General features: G+C 45.0%; 1 protein-coding gene across 5 annotated transcripts in view; it reads left to right on the top strand.

Moving 5' to 3' along the window:
- STAT2 (signal transducer and activator of transcription 2) overlaps window positions 1–18,617 on the top strand; it is a 217,769-nt gene that overhangs the window by 112,600 nt on the left and 86,552 nt on the right. For all 5 annotated transcript variants that reach the window (XR_013274624.1, XM_077483450.1, XM_077483451.1 and 2 more), the window contains 3 exons: window positions 9,467–9,602; window positions 14,559–14,608; window positions 16,123–16,217. Coding sequence is in view for 4 of the 5 variants with exons in the window: in XM_077483450.1 (XP_077339576.1) it covers window positions 9,467–9,602; window positions 14,559–14,608; window positions 16,123–16,217 (281 nt within the window). In the remaining variant the exon portion in view is untranslated. The remainder of the gene's footprint in view (window positions 1–9,466; window positions 9,603–14,558; window positions 14,609–16,122; window positions 16,218–18,617) is intronic.

Raw genomic sequence — 18,617 nt, 5'->3', positions numbered from 1 at the left:
CCATTATCTCCTTATTGGTGATCTTGGTGTCCAATTCCAACTGTTTCGGCCTCCGATATACTCGGGAGGGCTAATCCCTCCAAGACGGCATCTAAATCCGCTGTGTCATAATTTGAGATAGGAGCATATAGTTCCGCAAAAATTCTAAATTCTCTTACCTCTAATAACCGGGATATTTGTTATTTGATTATCTACTGCTACTAATCTCACCAGTAACTTCCCATTTCTGTCTCCTTCTGTGAACACAGAGCTCTATGTTTAGCCTCAGTATGGGCCAAATCCGAGAAATGCAAGGAGAGGAGACATCTAGCCTCCATCAGAGACAAATAAGTGGTCTCAGAAGGACTGCCAGCATGTCTCTCCGTACATTCCCTTTCGGTGTCCTGTAACCCGGCGATTTCAGCATTGTGGGTCACTCTTTCACATTTAATCACTGAGATACATTCACCCCTTTATCACTGCTTTGAATGGGTCCCAAACCACAGGAGGGTCTGCCGTATCTTCATTTTTTGACCAGTAAGAGGCGATTGACTCCCACAAGTGGTAGGATACCTGCTCATTTTGCAACCAACCCCCTGCCCCCCTCCCAGCCGATAAACTGAGGTCAAAGGACAAGGGGCAATGATCAGATATACCCCCGGCCAGGTAATCTATGTCCTCCACAAAAGGCAACAAGGCCTGATTACCGAACGCCAAGTCTATCCTGGCCAACGAGCAGTGGGTCAACGAGACGTGAGAGTAGGCTCTGCGGGACGGATTCCTAGGCCTCCATAGCTCAGTCAACCCTGCCACCGAGACCCAAGAGAGAACATCAGCAGATCCCACCCTCCCCGGATTGGACGAGTCCAACACATCTAAAATGGTGTTGAAATCAGTATAAGGGGAAGATGAGCAAATGGAGCCAGTCTGGTAAACATATCGTACAATACCTGCACATTGACAGGAGGAGGCAATTAGACATTCTAGTCTAGTCATTCTAGACTAGTAACATTTTATGCTGGTAAATATCCAACAGAACGGCCACATATCTACCCCCCGATCCGAGAACACCTGATGTATAGTACATGGAAGAGCCTTACTGATAAGGATTGAGACCCCTCTAGTGAATGCGAAAAGGTGGCATGAAAGGCTTTTTGAATTCAGGGCCTGCGCATAGCCAAGACCCTGCTACCATCTAGGTGTGTCTCTTACAGGAAGGTTATATGTGGTTTGAATTGTTTAAGGAACTGAAATACTGATGCTCTTTGTATTTGTTGTTCAGTCCTCTCACATTCCAGGACACAATTTTTGTACATCTAGCTATTAACCTGATAATACAATTTTCCAAAACAACTTTCAGGACAGCCACCTGAGAGATCATGGCTCCACCTCCCAAAGGAAACACCTCCTCCATCAGAGCTTTTTAGGGAAGTCTCCACGCAGCCTTCCTCAGTTTCTTGTGTTTCCTCCAACCTGGAGGAACACCTCCGGTGGGAGCCATGATCTTTGGGTTGGTTCTGGAGGTCGAGGGGCTCTCACCTGAATTCTTTTCTTTTTTTCAGGAGCTGGTCCTCCCATTTTCCTCCTAATGTGGATGGCAGCATGGGCTCTCTCTCCTCCTTCCATGCTCTGGGAGAGCCAGTACGTCAGGGGTTCCTTTGTCCCCTTGTCAGAGTGGCGGCCGCATTTTTTGTTTTTTCAAATCTCCCACGTGCAGCACGCGCTGCATCGCGGGAGCGCGGTCGCTTGTCTCGGGTGGCCGAGAAGGCTTGGCCGCGTCCTTTGGGAAAAGGAGGGCGGGGCTTCCAGCGACGTTCCGCGTAATTTCCTGGCGTTGGAACGCAGGAAGAGAGAGGAGGACTTTCCGGTTCCGGTCGGGCGCAGCAGCGTTTTTGAATCTGGAACCGGCGGCAGTGTGTGTTCCAAGCGATGGATAGTGACACGAACAAGGGGGCAAGCCAAGGCGCCAGCAAGGTGAAGGTAGGACCGGGGCTCTGATGTGCTGAATCCTATACTCCTGTGTGAGGGGGGGAGGTGTTCACCCTTTCTTCCCCCCTCACTCCCCGCACCCCCCCTCCCTTTCCCTCCCTTGCTAGGTGTGCAATGGTGGAAGTTTCTGGGGGGTGTCGGCTTGCGAGGGCACTGGGGAATGGTGGTTTCTCCCTTAGTTGCACCTGGGTGTTTTTTGCATTTGTTTGCAAAAAAAAAAAACAGCTTGGGTTTTTTTTTTTCTTGTCTCTTTCTGTTTATTAGGCGAAGAGCTCTGCCCAACCTGTCAAAAGGAGATGTCCTGTTTGCAAGGAAAAACTCAGCGAAACCTGGGCCAAGATGCTCAGTGACACTTGTATCGCAAGCCTAGTCAGGGAGGAGTCCCCGTCATTATGTGGTGACTTGGTATCGTCCATTAAGGATGAGCTTAAAGCAACCTTTCAGGCTTTCAGGTCTAAGCTGTAACCTGGAACGTCGGGGGGGAGTCTAAAGTTCAGCAGTCCCCTTCAGAACCGGGAGGTTCGCAGTTGCTGTTGGGGAGAGGTTTGTCCCAGGACACCTCACAGGATTCCTTTTCATTGGCCCTAGAGGAATCGGACTCTGAGGAAGAAGAGGATGAGGACTCAGCTTCCAAGTACAAATTGTCATTGGAAGAAGTGGGGGGCCTCCTTAAAGTGATTTTGGGTATCGAAGAGGAAAAGAAGGAGCTATCCGTGCATGATCGTATGTATGCAGGCCTAGGAGATTCCAGATCTCGCACCTTCCCGGTGCACTGCCTTGGTGTCCGACATGATTAAAAGGGAATGGTTGGAGCCGGAGAAAAAAACCTTTTTTTTCCAGATCTCACAGGAAGAGATTTCCCTTTGAAGATAGCCCAGATTTAGTGTGGAGCAAGGTTCCGAAGCTGGATTCAGCTTTTTCCCAAGTATCAAAATCAACGGATCTAGCTTTTGAAGATATGAGCACTTTAAAGGAACCTACGGATAAGAAGATGGATCTGCTTCTGAAAAGGGCCTGGCAGTCAGTGATGATAAATTTGAAACCAGCCATGGCAACGACCTGTGTGGCAAGGAATCTGGACCATTGGGTTAACCAATTAAAATCTCACATTATGGCTGATTCCCCTAAGCAAGAGATCCTGAATTCCTTTGCTACTCTGTCTGCAGCTATTGCCTATATTGCTGATGCCTCGGCAGAATCTGTCCGTATGTCAGCCAGGTCAGCCGTCCTGACCAATTTGGTTAGACGGGCCTTGTGGCTAAAGACCTGGCCAGGGGACATGGCCTCGAAAAATAGGCTCTGTGGCTTACCTTTTTCAGGGGATTTATTGTTCGTTGCAGAGTTGGAATCTATTTTGGACCGAACAGCGGACAGGAAGAAGTCCTTTCCTGTAAAGAAAAAGCCGGCGCAGGCACGTAAGCATTTTTTCGGGGACCTAGGGGTCAAGCGGAGGTTGGGACGCAAAACAGGAGGAAATCTTGGGCACAGAAGCCCAAGGGTAAAGGGGGAGTCCTCCTCAATCCTCCTGCGTCCACCTCCTAGTCGCAATGACTCTTTGGTCAGAGTAGGGGGGAGACTTCGGGAGTTTTTCCCTCAGTGGGAGACCATAACTCAATACCAATTTGTCCTGTTTATGGTTTCCCAGGGTTACAAAATCAAGTTTACCGAGTACCCCCCTCAAAGATTCCTGGTCACCAATGTTCCCAGTGACCCAGTCAAGGCCCTTGCTATGAAGGCCCTAATTCAGGACCTGATGTTTCAGGGGGTTGTCTTGCCGGTCCCAGCAGAGGAATTAGGTCAGGGATTTTACTCTCATGTGTTCCTGGTCAGGAAACCTTCTGGAAAGTTCCATCTAATTTTAAACCTCAAGGGGCTAAACAAGTTGGTACGGTGCGAGAGGTTTCGGATGGATTCTATTTTTTCAGTAAGAAACCTCCTGTCCCTGGGATGCTATATGGCCTCCGTGGATTTACAGGATGCGTACCTTCATGTCCCGATTTGGAGCGGGTCTCAGAGATTTCTGAGGTTGGCATTAAGGGAAGGGAGCAGGGTTGTTCATCTACAATTCAGGGCCCTCCCTTTTGGTCTGTCGTCATCCCCGAGGGTATTCACCAAAATTATGGCAGAAGCATTAGCTCCTCTTCACCTGGAGGGAATCTCAGTGATCCCGTATCTGGACGACTTATTGTTTTTTGCCCAGACCAGAGAGGGGTTGCAAAAAGACCTCGACGGAGCCTGCGGCCACTTAAGGAAGCTAGGTTGGGTCATGAATTTTCAAAAGTCAAACCTGGTGCCCGCTCAGGAAGTGACATTCCTGGGGTTGCGGATCAGCTCCATAGACCAAAAAAATCTTCCTGCCAGAAGAAAAAGGGGTGAAACTCTTCCAGGGGGCAGCGCAGTTACAGTACAACCAGCCCCAACCCATCAGGAAGGTGATGTCGGTTCTAGGGACATTGACTTCCTCTATTCCGGCGGTCCAATGGGCGAAACATCACTTTAGGCCTCTTCAGGCTTTCCTGCTGGAGGCTTGGGATCATCGTTAGAGTTCTCTGGACAATCTGGTGAGGATCCCCACCTCAGTGAGAAGGGGTCTGTAGTGGTGGAGGCCTGTTATGGTCCTTCCCTGTCCAGGTCCGGCTGACAACAGACACCAGCGCCTGGGGTTGGGGGGCCCATGTGGACACCCAGTGGGTCCAGGACTCATGGTCCATAGAAGAGGCACAGACGTTCTCAAATTGGAGGGAACTGAAGGCAGTGGAGAAGGCGATATGGGCCTTCACAGACGTGGTTCGAAAGCGACACGTCCAGATTTTGTCCGACAATGCCATGGTAGTGGCATATGTCAACAGACGGGGAGGAACCAGAAGCAGGGTGCTACGGGTTTTAGCAAAAGGTATCCTGGGCTGGGCAGAGCGGTTTACTCAGTCCTTATCAGCAGTCCACCTAAAGGGGTCCCTGAACGAAAAGGCAGACTTTCTTAGCAGGATCCATGTTCTAGAGGCAGAGTGGCGTTTGAAACCAGAAGTCTTCAGACTGATTGGAGAGAGATGGGGTCAGCCAGAGGTAGATCTCTTTGCCACTCAGGAAAATGCCCAGGTCCCTCTCTTTTTCTCTCTGAACAGGCACGAGAGGTCTTTGGGAGTAGATGCACTAGCACACAGCTGGAATATTCGTCTAGCCTATGCCTTTCCCCCGTTTCAATTGATTCCCCGGGTGTTAGGGAAGATCAGGGAAGAAGATTCAGGGGTAATTCTGATCTCCCCCTTTTGGCCCAAACGACCATGGTTCTCGGCCCTTCTTCAGATGTAACAAAGACCTTTCTGGCATCTCCTCCTGAGACAAGATCTTCTGCAGCAGGGCCAACTAGTCCATCAAGACTTAGAGAAACTAAGACTCACGGCTTGGTTTCTGAAGAACAGCTCTTGAAGAAGGGTTTCTCGGACAGGCTGGTTGCTACCTTATTGTCCAGTAGGAAAAAAGTTACCAGGGCAATATATTTTAAATACTGGAAGATGTTTAACTCCAAGTGCAGAACTTCAGCTAGGTCACCGAGACCGATTGCTTCGGTTCTGGAATTCCTACAGGAAGGTGCTGATAATAAGTTAGCAATCAGCACCCTAAAGGTGCAGGTGGCCACATTAGGGGTCTTTCTGGAGAAGCCATTGGCATCTGACCCACTAGTAATCAGGTTTTTTAGAGCTCTTTCTCGCTCTAGACCTGTAGTATCTAGAAGCTGCCCGGGCTGGGACCTATCTACTGTCCTGCAGGCCCTGACCAAGGGTCCATTTGAACCTATTGTTTCAGTCTCCCTGAAATGGATTACTTTGAAAACTGTTTTTTTTAGTAGCCATTACTTCAGCTCGCAGAGTCAGTGAGTTAGAGGCATTGTCAATCAGGGAGCTGTTCTTTTTTGTTTTTCCGGACAGGTTAGTCCTTAAAACAGACCCACATTTTTTGCCCAAGGTGGCATCACTTCAAAATCGTTCCCAGGAGATAATTCTCCCTACATTCTGCTCTAATCCATCAGCTAGGAAAGAAGAAGATTTCCACACTTTGGATGTTAAGAGGGCAGTTTTAAGTTATTTAGAAGCCACTAGAGACTTTAGACAGTTGGAGGCTCTCTTTGTTTCGTTTTCTGGCACTAAAAAGGGAAAACAGGCATCCAAGGGAACCATAGCCAGATGGCTGAGAATGACAATTTCGGAATTCCTGTGTTATTCCTGTGTTGGTCAGAGGAGTCCAGTGAACGTCCGGGCTCATTCCACAAGGGCTACAGAGGTGAGTTGGGCAGAGAAAGCTGGCGCCACCCCCAAACAGATATGTAAGGCTGCTACCTGGTCAAGTCTAACAACATTTGCCCGCCATTATAGGCTAGATCTTTTGTCGGCTGGGGATCAGGCTTTTGGAAGGAAAGTCTTACAGGCTGTTCTCCCGCCCTGAATGGAGTAAGTCTCGGTAATCCTCTCAGGTGGCTGTCCTGAAAGTCATTTTGGAAAATTCAAGTTAGACTTACCGGTAACTTGTTTTCCAGTAGACTTTCAGGACAGCAATAACCCACCCTGTGGTTTATGTGATTTGCTGTAATACTATGATATAACTGTCGATTATGTCTTGCAGCTGGGGTTGGAGAGTCTCTACAAACAGCTGAGGAAGGCTGCGTGGAGACTTCCCTAAAAAGCTCTGATGGAGGAGGTGTTTCCTTTGGGAGGTGGAGCCATGATCTCTCAGGTGGCTGTCCTGAAAGTCTACTGGAAAACAAGTTACCGGTAAGTCTAACTTGAATTTTGAGTATCAGGAGTCTGAGTGCAGCACCCTGTATAATCTACAGGTACTAGCTGAAACATTAGACCAGTGCCACAAAAATGCTATGCATTTTCCCCCGTGTGAATAGTGAACTGAGTTAAAACTCGCCATTATACCAGAACTGAACAAAAACAAAAGAAAAGAAAAAACACAACCGCTGGTATGTGGCTTAGTCCCAAGCTCCCCAAAAAAGAGGAAGAATGAAAAAATATAGAGAGTCTTCAACCTTGTGACAAACTGTTCGGCAAATTTAAGGTGACTTTTTTACGTGTCCTCATGGATCTCCATGTGACAAGGAATTATAGGAGCAGAGTTTCACCTACACGTGGATTTTTGTCATATCCCTAGTGGCCCCCATCAGATATAACTTTGCAGCAGTAAAAGACTTATGGGAAACAGGATTTATACAGTGCAGGTAGTCAGATACAATTCCCTTCTGTTCATAGGAGAGGTGTGTGAGTGAAAAATGAAGAATAAAGAAAAAAAACTAAAGAAACTTGACAGAGTAAAATAAAAGCATCACAGTAGGAATTCAGCAAATATAGCTTACCTCCCAGATTGAACTCTCCAATGTCCCAGTACATCTTGGGACCGGATTAATTCAGTAGCCTACAGACCTAGGGATTTCTGACAAGCCACTCACTGGCTTCCAACGGGCTGTCAAAGAATTTAATTGATCCTTTATATTACACCCTCAGCCTGCTAGGGTACAGCATACTGTACTGGATCTCTCTTTCTCTCATCTTCTTGTGGACCTCATTGAAGGATCTCCTTTTCCATTGGGTTTCAGCTGAGAAGTTAGGGAACAGCATTACTTTTATATTCGCAAAACGTAATTCCTGATGCTTCCTTTATTCCGTCAGGATCATGTCCCGGTCTTGATAATTTAGGAATCGCACCAGAAGTGTTTGCGGGAAAGCACCAGGAGGGCGAGTTCCTGTGGGTACTCTATGTGCACGTTCTACCAGATATGTGGGGGATAGGTCAACCAATTGCAGGATTTGCTTGAACAATTGCTCTGCAAACATGGCAGTTTTAGCCCCCTCCGCCCCTTCAGGCAATCCCACCACTCTGACATTATTCCTCCTTTGCCTGTCCTTGGCGTCATCAGCTCTATGTTGCAGGGATCTTACCAATTCCTGCAGATCAGACAATTGCGTTCCTTGTGAGTGCGTCGCATCCTCCACATCAGAGATTCTGCCTTCTGCTGTGGTGAGCCTTCCTCGGATTTTATCCAGGTCGTGCCTGATAAGTGTGCACTCTGTGGCAAGATGACCGAATCATTACCGCGGCCTTGCTGGTGTCTATGGCCTCCGGGATGGGTCTGGTGATAGCATCCGAGGCGTCCCCCTGTGCTGGGGATGCGGGTAGGGAATTCTCTTGGCCACGTTGCGCTGCTGCTGATCTCCATCTGCTTGTCAGCCCTTCTGGTGCTCTTAGCAGACTGCCTAGGTGGCAAGATGGCAGAGGCGGGGCCCTGTTCCAGGCCTCGTGCAGAGCGTATCTGGCGCATGATGTTCTGCGATGTTTGCCTGTGTTTGGGTCTTTCTCATGTCCAGGATGTCCCGCTCGTAGCTCGGTAGTGTGGGAGCAGAATTAGGGGCATAAAAGCTCAGAAGATCGGATTATTCCCAGGATAGTTGTGGAGCTCCAGAGAAACACTTGTTTCCTCGCTCACATCCGGTCACTGCATTCATCTTTCCCTTGATCCTAAATAGTCTCCCAGTTCCTGCCACTGAAAAACAACCCCACAGCATATGATGCTGCCACCACCATGGTTCCCTATAGGGATGGTATTGGCCAGTTAATGATTGCAGCCTGGTTTCCTCCAGACATGGCACTTGTCAAAGAGTTCAATTTTTGTTTTGTCAGCCCAGTGAATTTTGTTTCTCATGGTCTGGGAGTTCTTTAGGTGCCTTTTGGCAAATTCCAGGAGGGCTGTCGTGTGCCTCTTACTGAGGAGTGGCTTCCGCCTGGCCACTCTACCATACAGGCCTGATTGGTGGAGTGCTCAAAGTGACCATCGGGTTCATGGTCACCTCTCTGACTTAAGGGCCTTTTCCCCCGATCACTCAGTTTGGCCAGGCGGTCCGCTGTAGGAAGAGTCCTGGTGGTTCCAAACTGCTCCCATTTATGGATGATGGAAGCCATTGTGCTCATTGGTACCTTTAAAGCTGCAGAAATTTTTCTGTACCCTTCCCCAGATCCGTGCCTTAATATAATCCTGTCTTGGAGGTCTACAGAAAATTCCTTGGACTTCATGGCTTGGTTTTGCTCTGACATGCACTGTTAACTGTTGGACCTTATATAGACAGGTGTGTGCCTTTCTAAATCATGTCCAATCAACTGAATTTACCACAGATGGACTCCAAGTTGTAGAAACATCTCAAAGATGATTAGTGGAAACAGGATGCTCAATTTTGAGTGTCACGACAAAGGCTTTGAATACTTATGTACATGTGATTTTTTTTTTTTTCAAATAAACATATTTCACGTTGTCATTATGGAGTATTGTTTGTAGAATTCTGAGGAAAATAATGAGTATAATGCATTTGGGAATAAGACTGTAACATAACAAAATGTGTAAAAAGTGAAGCTCTGTGAATACTTTTCGGATGAACTGTACTTCACTGACATTGAGAATATTGTTTTAGTAGAAGCTCTGAATTACTTTTCTGTACCTCTTCTTTTTTAGGATTTGAATTTTTTCTCCAACCCCCCAGCTGCCCCTTGGCTTCTCCTATCTAATGCCCTGAGCTGGCAGTTTTCCTGCTGCACCAAGAGAGGTTTGAATAAAGACCAGCTACAAATGTTGGAAAAGAAACTATGTGGTATAGTTTGTTTTTTAATCTCTCAAATTTTTATAATTGCTATAATCTTATTCTAACACATTTGGCATCTAACAGACTTGGAGTCCATTCACACAGGGGCAACACGACTTCCAGCGCGACTTTGGGAGGCAGCTTGGACACGACTTGAGGCAACTTACAACACAAGTTGCCTCCAGGACAGGGGTCTTTGCCAGTGGCCAATCACATAATAATCAGCTCTGTGGGAGGGAGGGGTTTGCCTAGAAATCTATTTTTACTTCCTGGAAAGTTGCTTCAGTTAAAACAGGGGATCCGACTTGGAGGCAACTACCATTGAAATCAATGGGTACAAGTCACCTAGAAGTCGGATTTAAGTAGTACAGGAACCTTTTCTAGAGCTACTTCCGTAGTGCGCATTAAGACGGCTCTCATTCACTTACATTGATTTTATCATGTCATGCGACTTGGGGCAACTTCAAGTCAGATCCAAAGTTGCCCCTGTGTGAATGGACTCTGACTCTAAGCTCATTCTTAAAGCTGAACTCTAGATGTAATAAAAATAAATGAATGCAGCTCTGTTATCATTAAAGCTGAACTCTAGGATGCAAGTTAAAACCACCTATCAGTGTTGTCACATATGTGTGAATAAGAGCTTTTAATAGTTTGGAAATCAATACTGTTGACCTAAAAAAAACTCCCCTGAGAATTCTGTGATGTCATAGCTCTAATTGATAGAACTCCACTTTGATCAGGCACCTACAGATGTTATGGATGTGGATAGGTCAGATCCGCGCTATGTTCATCAAAGCTGTCACAATTACAATAATGCAATGGAGCTGTAATGATTAGGCGTGTTTGTCAGTGGGGGTGGGGAACGAATGTTTGTTTGCATAGACTGTTAATCACTGTAAGTGGCCTGTCAGTCATAGTGTGAGGTCAAGAGAGGGGCAATGTACCAGAAGTGGTTCAGGATATTTGACCTTTCTCTTGCTGACAGAACTCTAGAAGAAGCTCTTATATCATCAAGCACATTAAGAGCCGGTTCACACAGCGGGCGATGCGAGGCGACACGACTCGCCCCGCCTCGCTCTCGCAAGTCGCCCCCGTTCTGTACAATGGAACCGTTCTGAGAGGAGCGACTCGAGTCGGTCCGACTCAGAAAAAGGTTCCTGTACTACTTTTGGGCGACCTCGGGGCGACTTGCATTGACTTCTATACAGAAGTCATCTGCAAGTTGCCGCTGAGGTCGCGGCGAGGCAAGTCGGAGTCGCCTCGCCTCGCCTGCAGTGTGAACCGGCCCTTAGTGTTTAAATCTGGGGACAAAAAATGGGCTGTCGTTTTTGGCTATTTTGTTAAACCAGAACAAGTTCCGTGCTCCATACCCAGAATCTGTGATGCTCAACAGAATTTGCAAACCTCTAACAAAAGGGTATCATGGAGGCTTTTTTTGAAATCCTATATTAAACTTTAGCAAACTCTCCTGCTTAATACGAGCCAGGTGATCTTATACACTATTTTCAATTAATTTCTCTACTTAGCCTGGATTGAGAACATTGGTAAATCTTAGGCTCAAAAATCTAAGCAGAGGAAATAGGTCACATTCTCTCCTCCTTTTCCAAATATAAAACCCCTGGCCTAGGTGCATTCCCTATTTATTAGTACTTACAATATCAGTAGTGTTTTGTCCCAGGTTGCTGTATCTCTATGAGCAAGAACAGAAACAGGGCCTACTCCATCCTTTAATGAGAAGCTTTAATTGTCCTGATTCTCAAACCCAATAAAACCCCCTCTACTGTGAAATCTTTAGACCTAGTTTATGATCTAACGCAGCAGTAAAATCTTACAAAAACTTTATCTAGACGGTGGAAGACCCAGGCCCAGACTGGGTTTATCCCAGGCAGATCCATAAACATTGGTTGCCATTTTATTAACCTTCAGATCTCAACCCCCTCTTCTGTCTCCAGGGCTGGCCTGGATTTGAATATCCACAAATATTTTGACTATATTGAATGGACTTATATGGGACACTATTCCTCCCACCGATGCCAATTATGGGTCACTATTCCTCCAACTGACGCCCAGGATGGGTCACTATTCCTCCCACCGGCACCAACAATGGGTCACTATTCCTCCCACCGTCGCCAATGATGGGTTACTATTCCTTCCAACGACGGGGTACTATTCCTCCCACTGACACCAACAATGGGACACTATTCCTCCCTCCGTCACCAATGATGGGTCACTGTTCCTCCCTCCGTCACCAATGATGGGTCACTATTCCTCCCACTGACACCAACAATGGGACACTATTCATCCCACTGACGCCAATGATGGGGACTATTCCTTCTCCTACTGTTCCCAGGTGTTAATTTTTTATTTCCACTGACGACTAAGCCTAAAGCATTGTTTACTCCCACTGATGGCAGCACATTTTCTACATCCCACTGGCCACAGTCCAGCCCTCCTGCAGTCCAAAGGATAGTAAACTGGCCCTTTTTTAGAAAGTTTGGAGACCATTGATCTAAAATCTTCATGTCTGTGAGGGTGTTTCTATTTTGTTTGTATTTCCTTGAAAATGTATAAACATTGTCTGAGGATGACTCAACCAGCAACCCATTTTTTTAAATTTAACTGATTCCTCCACCCATTTGGGCAACCTGAAAGCCCCTGCATCTTCTAATGGTCTCAGGCTAATATGGGAGCAATGGGAGCCTGGTGCCCTTATAAGACTCCTATTACCAAATGTTAATACAATAGTTTTGTTGTTTTACTAGCTTAAAGGAGAACTCTGGCTAGACATTTTTGTTTTGTTTTTCTTTGGATAGAATCAGAAATGGGAAGAATCCATTGCAGCTTTCCACATTTTGTGGCGTGCATTTGTGTGTAATTTATTTTCAGTATAAATACAGCTGTTCTATGAAGCCCTCAGAGGTATGTTAGAGATTCTTAGTGAACAGAGACAGCATCATGAAGGCCAAGGAACACTGGTCAGTGATAAAGTTGTGGAGAAATTTAAAGCAGAGTTAGGTTATAAAAAAAATATCCCAAGTTTTAAACATCTCACAGAGCACTGTTCAATAAATCATCCGAAAATGGAAAGAGTATGGCACAACTGCAAACCTACCAAGACATGTCAGTCCACCTAAATTGACAGACCAGGCAAGGGCAGCATTAATGTAAGAAGCAGCCAAGAGGCCCATATTAACTCTGGGGGAGCTGCAGAGATCCACAGTTCAGGTGGGAAAATCTGTCCACAGGACAACTATTAGTCATGCATTCTACAAATCTGGCCTTTATGGAAAAGTGGCCAGAAGAAAGCCATTGTTGAAAGAAATCCATAAGAAGTCCTGTTTGTAGTTTACGAGAAGCCATGTGGGAGACACAGAAAACCTGTGGAAGAAGGTGCTCTGGTCAGACGAGACCAACATTGACCTTTTTGGCCGAAAGACATTATGTATAGTGGAAAACTAACACTGCACATCACCCCGAACACACCATCCCCACCGTGAAACATGGTGGTGGTGGCAGCATCATGTTGTGGGAATGCGTTTCTTCAGCAGTGACAGGAAAGCTGGTCAGAGGTGATGGGAAGATGGATGGTGCCAAATACTGGGCAATCTTAGAAGAAAACCTGTTATGCCTTGTACACACAATCCGTCTGATTTTTTCCAATGGACTTTGTTCGAAACTGTTGTTGCATACACACAGTCGGACAAAGTTGTCTGAAAATCCGATCGTTCGGAACGAGGTGACGTTCGTTGCGTACGACGGGACTACGGGAGAGGCTAGTAGCCAATAGCTTTGGTCTCATAATTTAATCTGAGCATGCGTAGCACTTTGTCCGTCGGAATTCTCTACAAACGATCGGAAAAAGTCAGATCAGATTTTTTTGTGGGAAAATTTTAGATCCTGCTCTCAAATTTTTTCTGCCAGAATTGCCGACTGAAAGTCCGATAGAGCCCACACACGTTTGGATTTTCCGACAATATAATCCGATCGGACCTTTTCCGTCGGAATTTGCGACCATGTGTACAGGGCATTAGTCTGCAAAAGACTTGAGACTGGGGCGGAGGTTCATCTTTCAGCAGGACAATGACCCTAAACATGCAGCCAGATCTACAATGGTTTAGATCAAAGCATATTCATGTGTTAGAATGGCCCAGTCAAAGTCCAGACCTAAATCCAATTGAGAATCTGTGGCAAGACTTGATAATTGCTGTTTACAGACACTCTCCATCCAATCTGACAGAGCGTAAGCTGTTTTGCAGAGAAGAATGAGCAAACATTTCACTCTCTAGATGTGCAAAGCTGGTGTAGACATACCCAAAAACACTTGCAGCTGTAATTGCAGTGAAAGGTGGTTCTACAAAGTATTGATTCAGGGGGGCTGAATACAAATGCACGCCACACTTTTCAAATATATATTTAAAAACCATTTAACATTTTCCTTCCACTTCAGTTATGTGCCAGTTTGTGTTGGCATATCACATAAAATCCCAATAAAATAAATTTACATTTTTGGTTGTAACATGACAAAATGTGGAAAATTTCAAGGGGTATGAATACTTTTTCAATTCACTTTCTCAGAAATTAAGGAATCGGAACAGGAACTGGATTATAGGGGTAATCTTCTAGTGGAGACAACTTTTTCAGCTGTCAAAGATGGGGTTTCCCCCTTTTCAGGGAGATTTCCTCTCACTTCCTTGTATCTCCTGAATAGGAAATGAGGAGAAATCTTACCAATGGGAACACAGATAGGGTAAACTCATTACATTTTTTAGTAGACACACTTGTCAGTACTCATTAGTATTTTTCTCAGCACACTAGAGTACTGGTCTATTGTCTACAACATGTTTTCACCTTGCCTCTTTTATACAACCTTGCAATCTATGCTATGCCTATTTTGCTTGTAATACTCCTAAGTAATTTTGTTAACTCAATGCAAATATTAATTTCATATAATTTTTATGCTTAAAGGCACAGTAGGTGAAGAAGGGAATGCTGTGACTTGGAGCAAGTTCTCAAAAGTAAGCTTTACATATTGTAATACTAAAAAATTTCTAATGTTTGAAACTGTTATAGCGAAATTAAATATGTAATGACTGGTAAACTGCGTATCTTTTCATTTTAATGCTGCCCCTCGTTAAAAAGAACAATGTGCTGCTACGCTTAATTGTAACTGCCTCTGCATTTACAGTTTTCCCTTAGTCCCCTGCAGAGTTTAAAAAGAGATGTTGATCCTGCCAGTAAAGTCCAACTCATGCAGCTTCCTTTGATGGGATGACAATGCTGATGCATCGCTTCTGAATTCAGAGCAGAGTTGTCCCCGTAATGTAGACTGTGCCTGCACTACAGTAAAATATGTTGCAGGGAGCTTGACTATCTGCATTGTCCTCGCTAATACACTGGCCAATCAGCAGTGAGCCACGCTTAGGCTGGCCATAGATGATACATTTTCTTTCATTGAACTAGCAGGTTGAACAAAAGATAATCACTCAATTCCCCCATCAGCATACTCCTCGTTGATGGGGGAATCCTTTGCGGGCAGCTATTGTGCTCCGACGCCAGGTAGATTTCCTCGCTTTCAGAATTCACTGATCAGTATTGCTGTTTGCTGTTTGAATGCAAAGAAAATGTCAGGCTGGTTGTACTGAAGTCGATCTATCTATCGACTTCAGTACAACCAGCCTGCCCATAGATGGATCGAAATTTGGCTGCTCCCTGCTATGTCCAGCTTTAGACCTGCCCCCTGCTTTCTGAATTAACTCCCATTGTGAGCTGCAGGAGATGTGTAAAATTAACCGTTTGCATTTTTTTTGTTTTTTTTACTTTATGAAGCTTGTGCATGGCATCACACTGGAGCTGGGACCTTTTATGAATGTCAAGCAGGAGCCTTTAGATGTACTTTTACTTTCATGGTACAGTCTTAAAGGCATTAAATGCATTAAAGTGAAAAAATGTCTGTGCTGCAGCTGCCCTCAGAGCCCCCACTTTTTCTTACCTGAGCCGATCTGTTTTAGCACCGTGCAAGAGCCTAGCAACTCCAGCGGCTGTCTTCGTCCTCGTTGGATAGATTGATAGCAGCAGGAGCCATTGAGTGCTGCTGTCTGTGTCGATGCATTCAGCAGCAGGGCTCGGGAGCACACCTGTATGGGTGCCCCCATGGAAAGCGGCTTTCCATGGGGGCACCCGATGAAGAGGAGGAGACTGGGGCACCACAGAATAAGCCGATCGGGGCTGCTCTGTGCAAAACCCCTGAACAGAGCAGGTAAGTATAACATTATTTTAAAAAAAACTAAAAACTTTACCATCACTATTCATCCTAGCAGTTGATAATAAAAAAGTTACAAATGCAGTTGATTAAATTTTATTTTAATCTTTTTTAATGGTCAGTACTCTACTAAATATTCCCATAACTGTATATTTTTTACAAAACCCTACAGTAGGGAATGTCCTAAATAGTATTTAAGTTACTGTATTTGTTATCTTGTTTGTGGAGAAAAATATGGATTTCTATAACTAAATCTTTTGTTATTGACAGGAAACCATGCCCAGAGTTTCCTTCACCTTTTGGGTATGGTTTGATGCCATTGTGGCACTTGTCAAATTACATCTAGAGAACATTTGGAATGATGGGTAATTATGCTTTTTTAGTATGTGACATTCTACTTTTCAATAAATAACCCAGCATGAAGAACAGGCCTGTTCACACCTATGAGTTTTTTTGTATGTTTTTTTGCCTTGGAAAGAGCACTAGGTAATCTCCAAAGAAAAGACAGATTTGTAACACCAGTACTACTGGTAAATCTAAAAACTGAATAAGTACACTACTGTAGCATCAAACGCTCATATTTTCCAGTCACCTAAAATATGAATGAAACCTTGTCATCACACAATGAGATCAGTGACTGGAGCATCTAGGCCCCTGGGGCTTAACACACAACCCACTTCCCCTCTGTGTGTGACCCTGAAGCTAGTAGGCAGAAGATTCGCAGTGGGATGCTACAGTGAGGGAAAAAAGTATTTGATCCACTGCTGATTTTTTAGTTTTCCCACTGACAAAGAAATGATCAGTCTATAATTTTAATGGTAGGTTTGTTTTAACAGCAAGAGACAGAATAACAACAAAAATATCCAGAAAAACACATTTCAAAAAAGTTATAAATTGATTTGCATTTTAATGAGTGGAATAAATATTTAATCCCCTATCAATCAGCAAGATTTCTGGCTCCCATGTGTCTTCTATGCAGGTAACAAGCTGAGATTAGAAGCACTCTCTTAAAGGTAGTGTTTCTAATCTCAGCTTGTTACCTGTATAAAAGACACCTGTCCATAGGAGCAATCAATCTCTCCTTCATGGCCAAGGCCAAACAGCTGTCCAAAGATATGGAGGACAAGATTGTAGACCTACACAAGGCTGGAATAGGCTTCAAGACCATCGGCAAGCAGCTTTTCTGAGAAGGTGACAACAGTTTGTGCTATTATTCTCAAATGGAAGAAACAAAAAATAACTGTCACTCTCCCTCGGTCTTGGGCTCCATGCGAAATATCACCTTGTGGAGTTTCAATGATCATGAGAACGGTGAGAAATCATCCCAGAAATACACAGGAGAATCTTGTCAATGATCTCAAGGCAGCTGGGACCATAGTCACCAAGAAAACAATTGGTAACGCACTACACCGTGAAGGACTGAAATCCTGCAGCGCCCATATGGTCCCCGTGCTCAAGAAAACACATGTACAGGCCCGTCTGAAGTTTGCTAATGAACATCTGAATAATTCAGAGGAGAACTGGGTGAAAGTGTTGTGGTCAGATGAGACCAAAATCAAGCTCTTTGGCATCAACTGAACTCGCTGTGTTTGGAGGAAGAGGAATACTGCTTATGACCCCAAGAGCACCATCCCCACCATCAAACATGGAGGTAGAAACATTATGCTTTGGGGATGTTTTTCTGCTAAAGGGACAGGACAACTTCACTGCATCAAAGGGACAATGGGGCGATGTGCCATCAAATCTTGGGTGAGAACCTCCTTCCCTCAGCCAGGGCATTGAAAATGGGTCGTGGATGGGTATTCCAGCATGACTATGAACAAAAACACAAGGCCAAGGCAACAAAGGAGTGGCTCAATAAGCACATTAAGGTCCTGGAGTGGCCCAGCCAGTCTCCAGACCATAATCCCATAGAAAATATGTGGAGGGAGCTGAAGGTTTGAGTTACCAAATGTCAGCCTGGAAACCACTGTTAAAATAAACCTACCATTAAAATTATAGACTGATTATTTCTTTGTCAGTGGGCAAACATACAAAATAAGCAGGGGATCAAATACATTTTTCCCTCACTGTAGGTCCTTGAATGCAGGGTAGGTGGAGTTTGAAATGTATGGTTAAATTTCACTGGCACTGGGCTATTTGCAGCCACTGACACCAATGTTGGTAGATGTTAGTGCACTCACTGACACCATTGTTGAGGGTCATTTTTGTGACCACTGACACCAATGTTGAGGGTTTTTATTGCATCAACTGATGTTGAGGGTTATTATTGCACTCACTAATGTCAGTGCGGGGGGTTATTTTGCATCCACTAATTCTAATGATGGAAGGTGGTGTTGCGTTCACTGACACCAATGCTAGGGGTTATTATTGCACTCTCAGGCACCAACGCTGTGGGTTAATTTACTGCCACTAGCATGAATGCTGGGTGTTAGGGTACTCCAACTTCTCTAGACTGAAATTTCGGGGTGCATTATAGTCCATTAATTTTAAATAGGTTTCCTAACTTGACACAATGCACAAAAATGCACTGCCATTATTTGGCCCGCTGCAAGTGTTGGGGCGCACTTGAGGCCCTTTTATAATTTTTAAGTTGACAACCACTGATCTAAGCTCTTAGTTCAGCCCTTTGCATAATCTCCAGGCCCTAGTATTCAGTGTTTTTCCTTTCTACATGCTTACTTAGACCAGAGCTTTAACGGTATGAAGAGAAGTATGTCTGGACTTGAGTTCCTTGTCATGAGACCTGTTATAATGGGGAAGCC

Source organism: Lithobates pipiens, unplaced genomic scaffold (assembly GCF_037356315.1).
Source record: "Lithobates pipiens isolate NorthernLeopardFrog02 unplaced genomic scaffold, aLitPip1_a1.2 Scaffold_16, whole genome shotgun sequence".
Lineage (NCBI taxonomy): Eukaryota > Metazoa > Chordata > Amphibia > Anura > Ranidae > Lithobates > Lithobates pipiens.
Note: the sequence above shows the minus strand (reverse complement) of the source record. Positions and strands in the feature narration are given on the sequence as shown.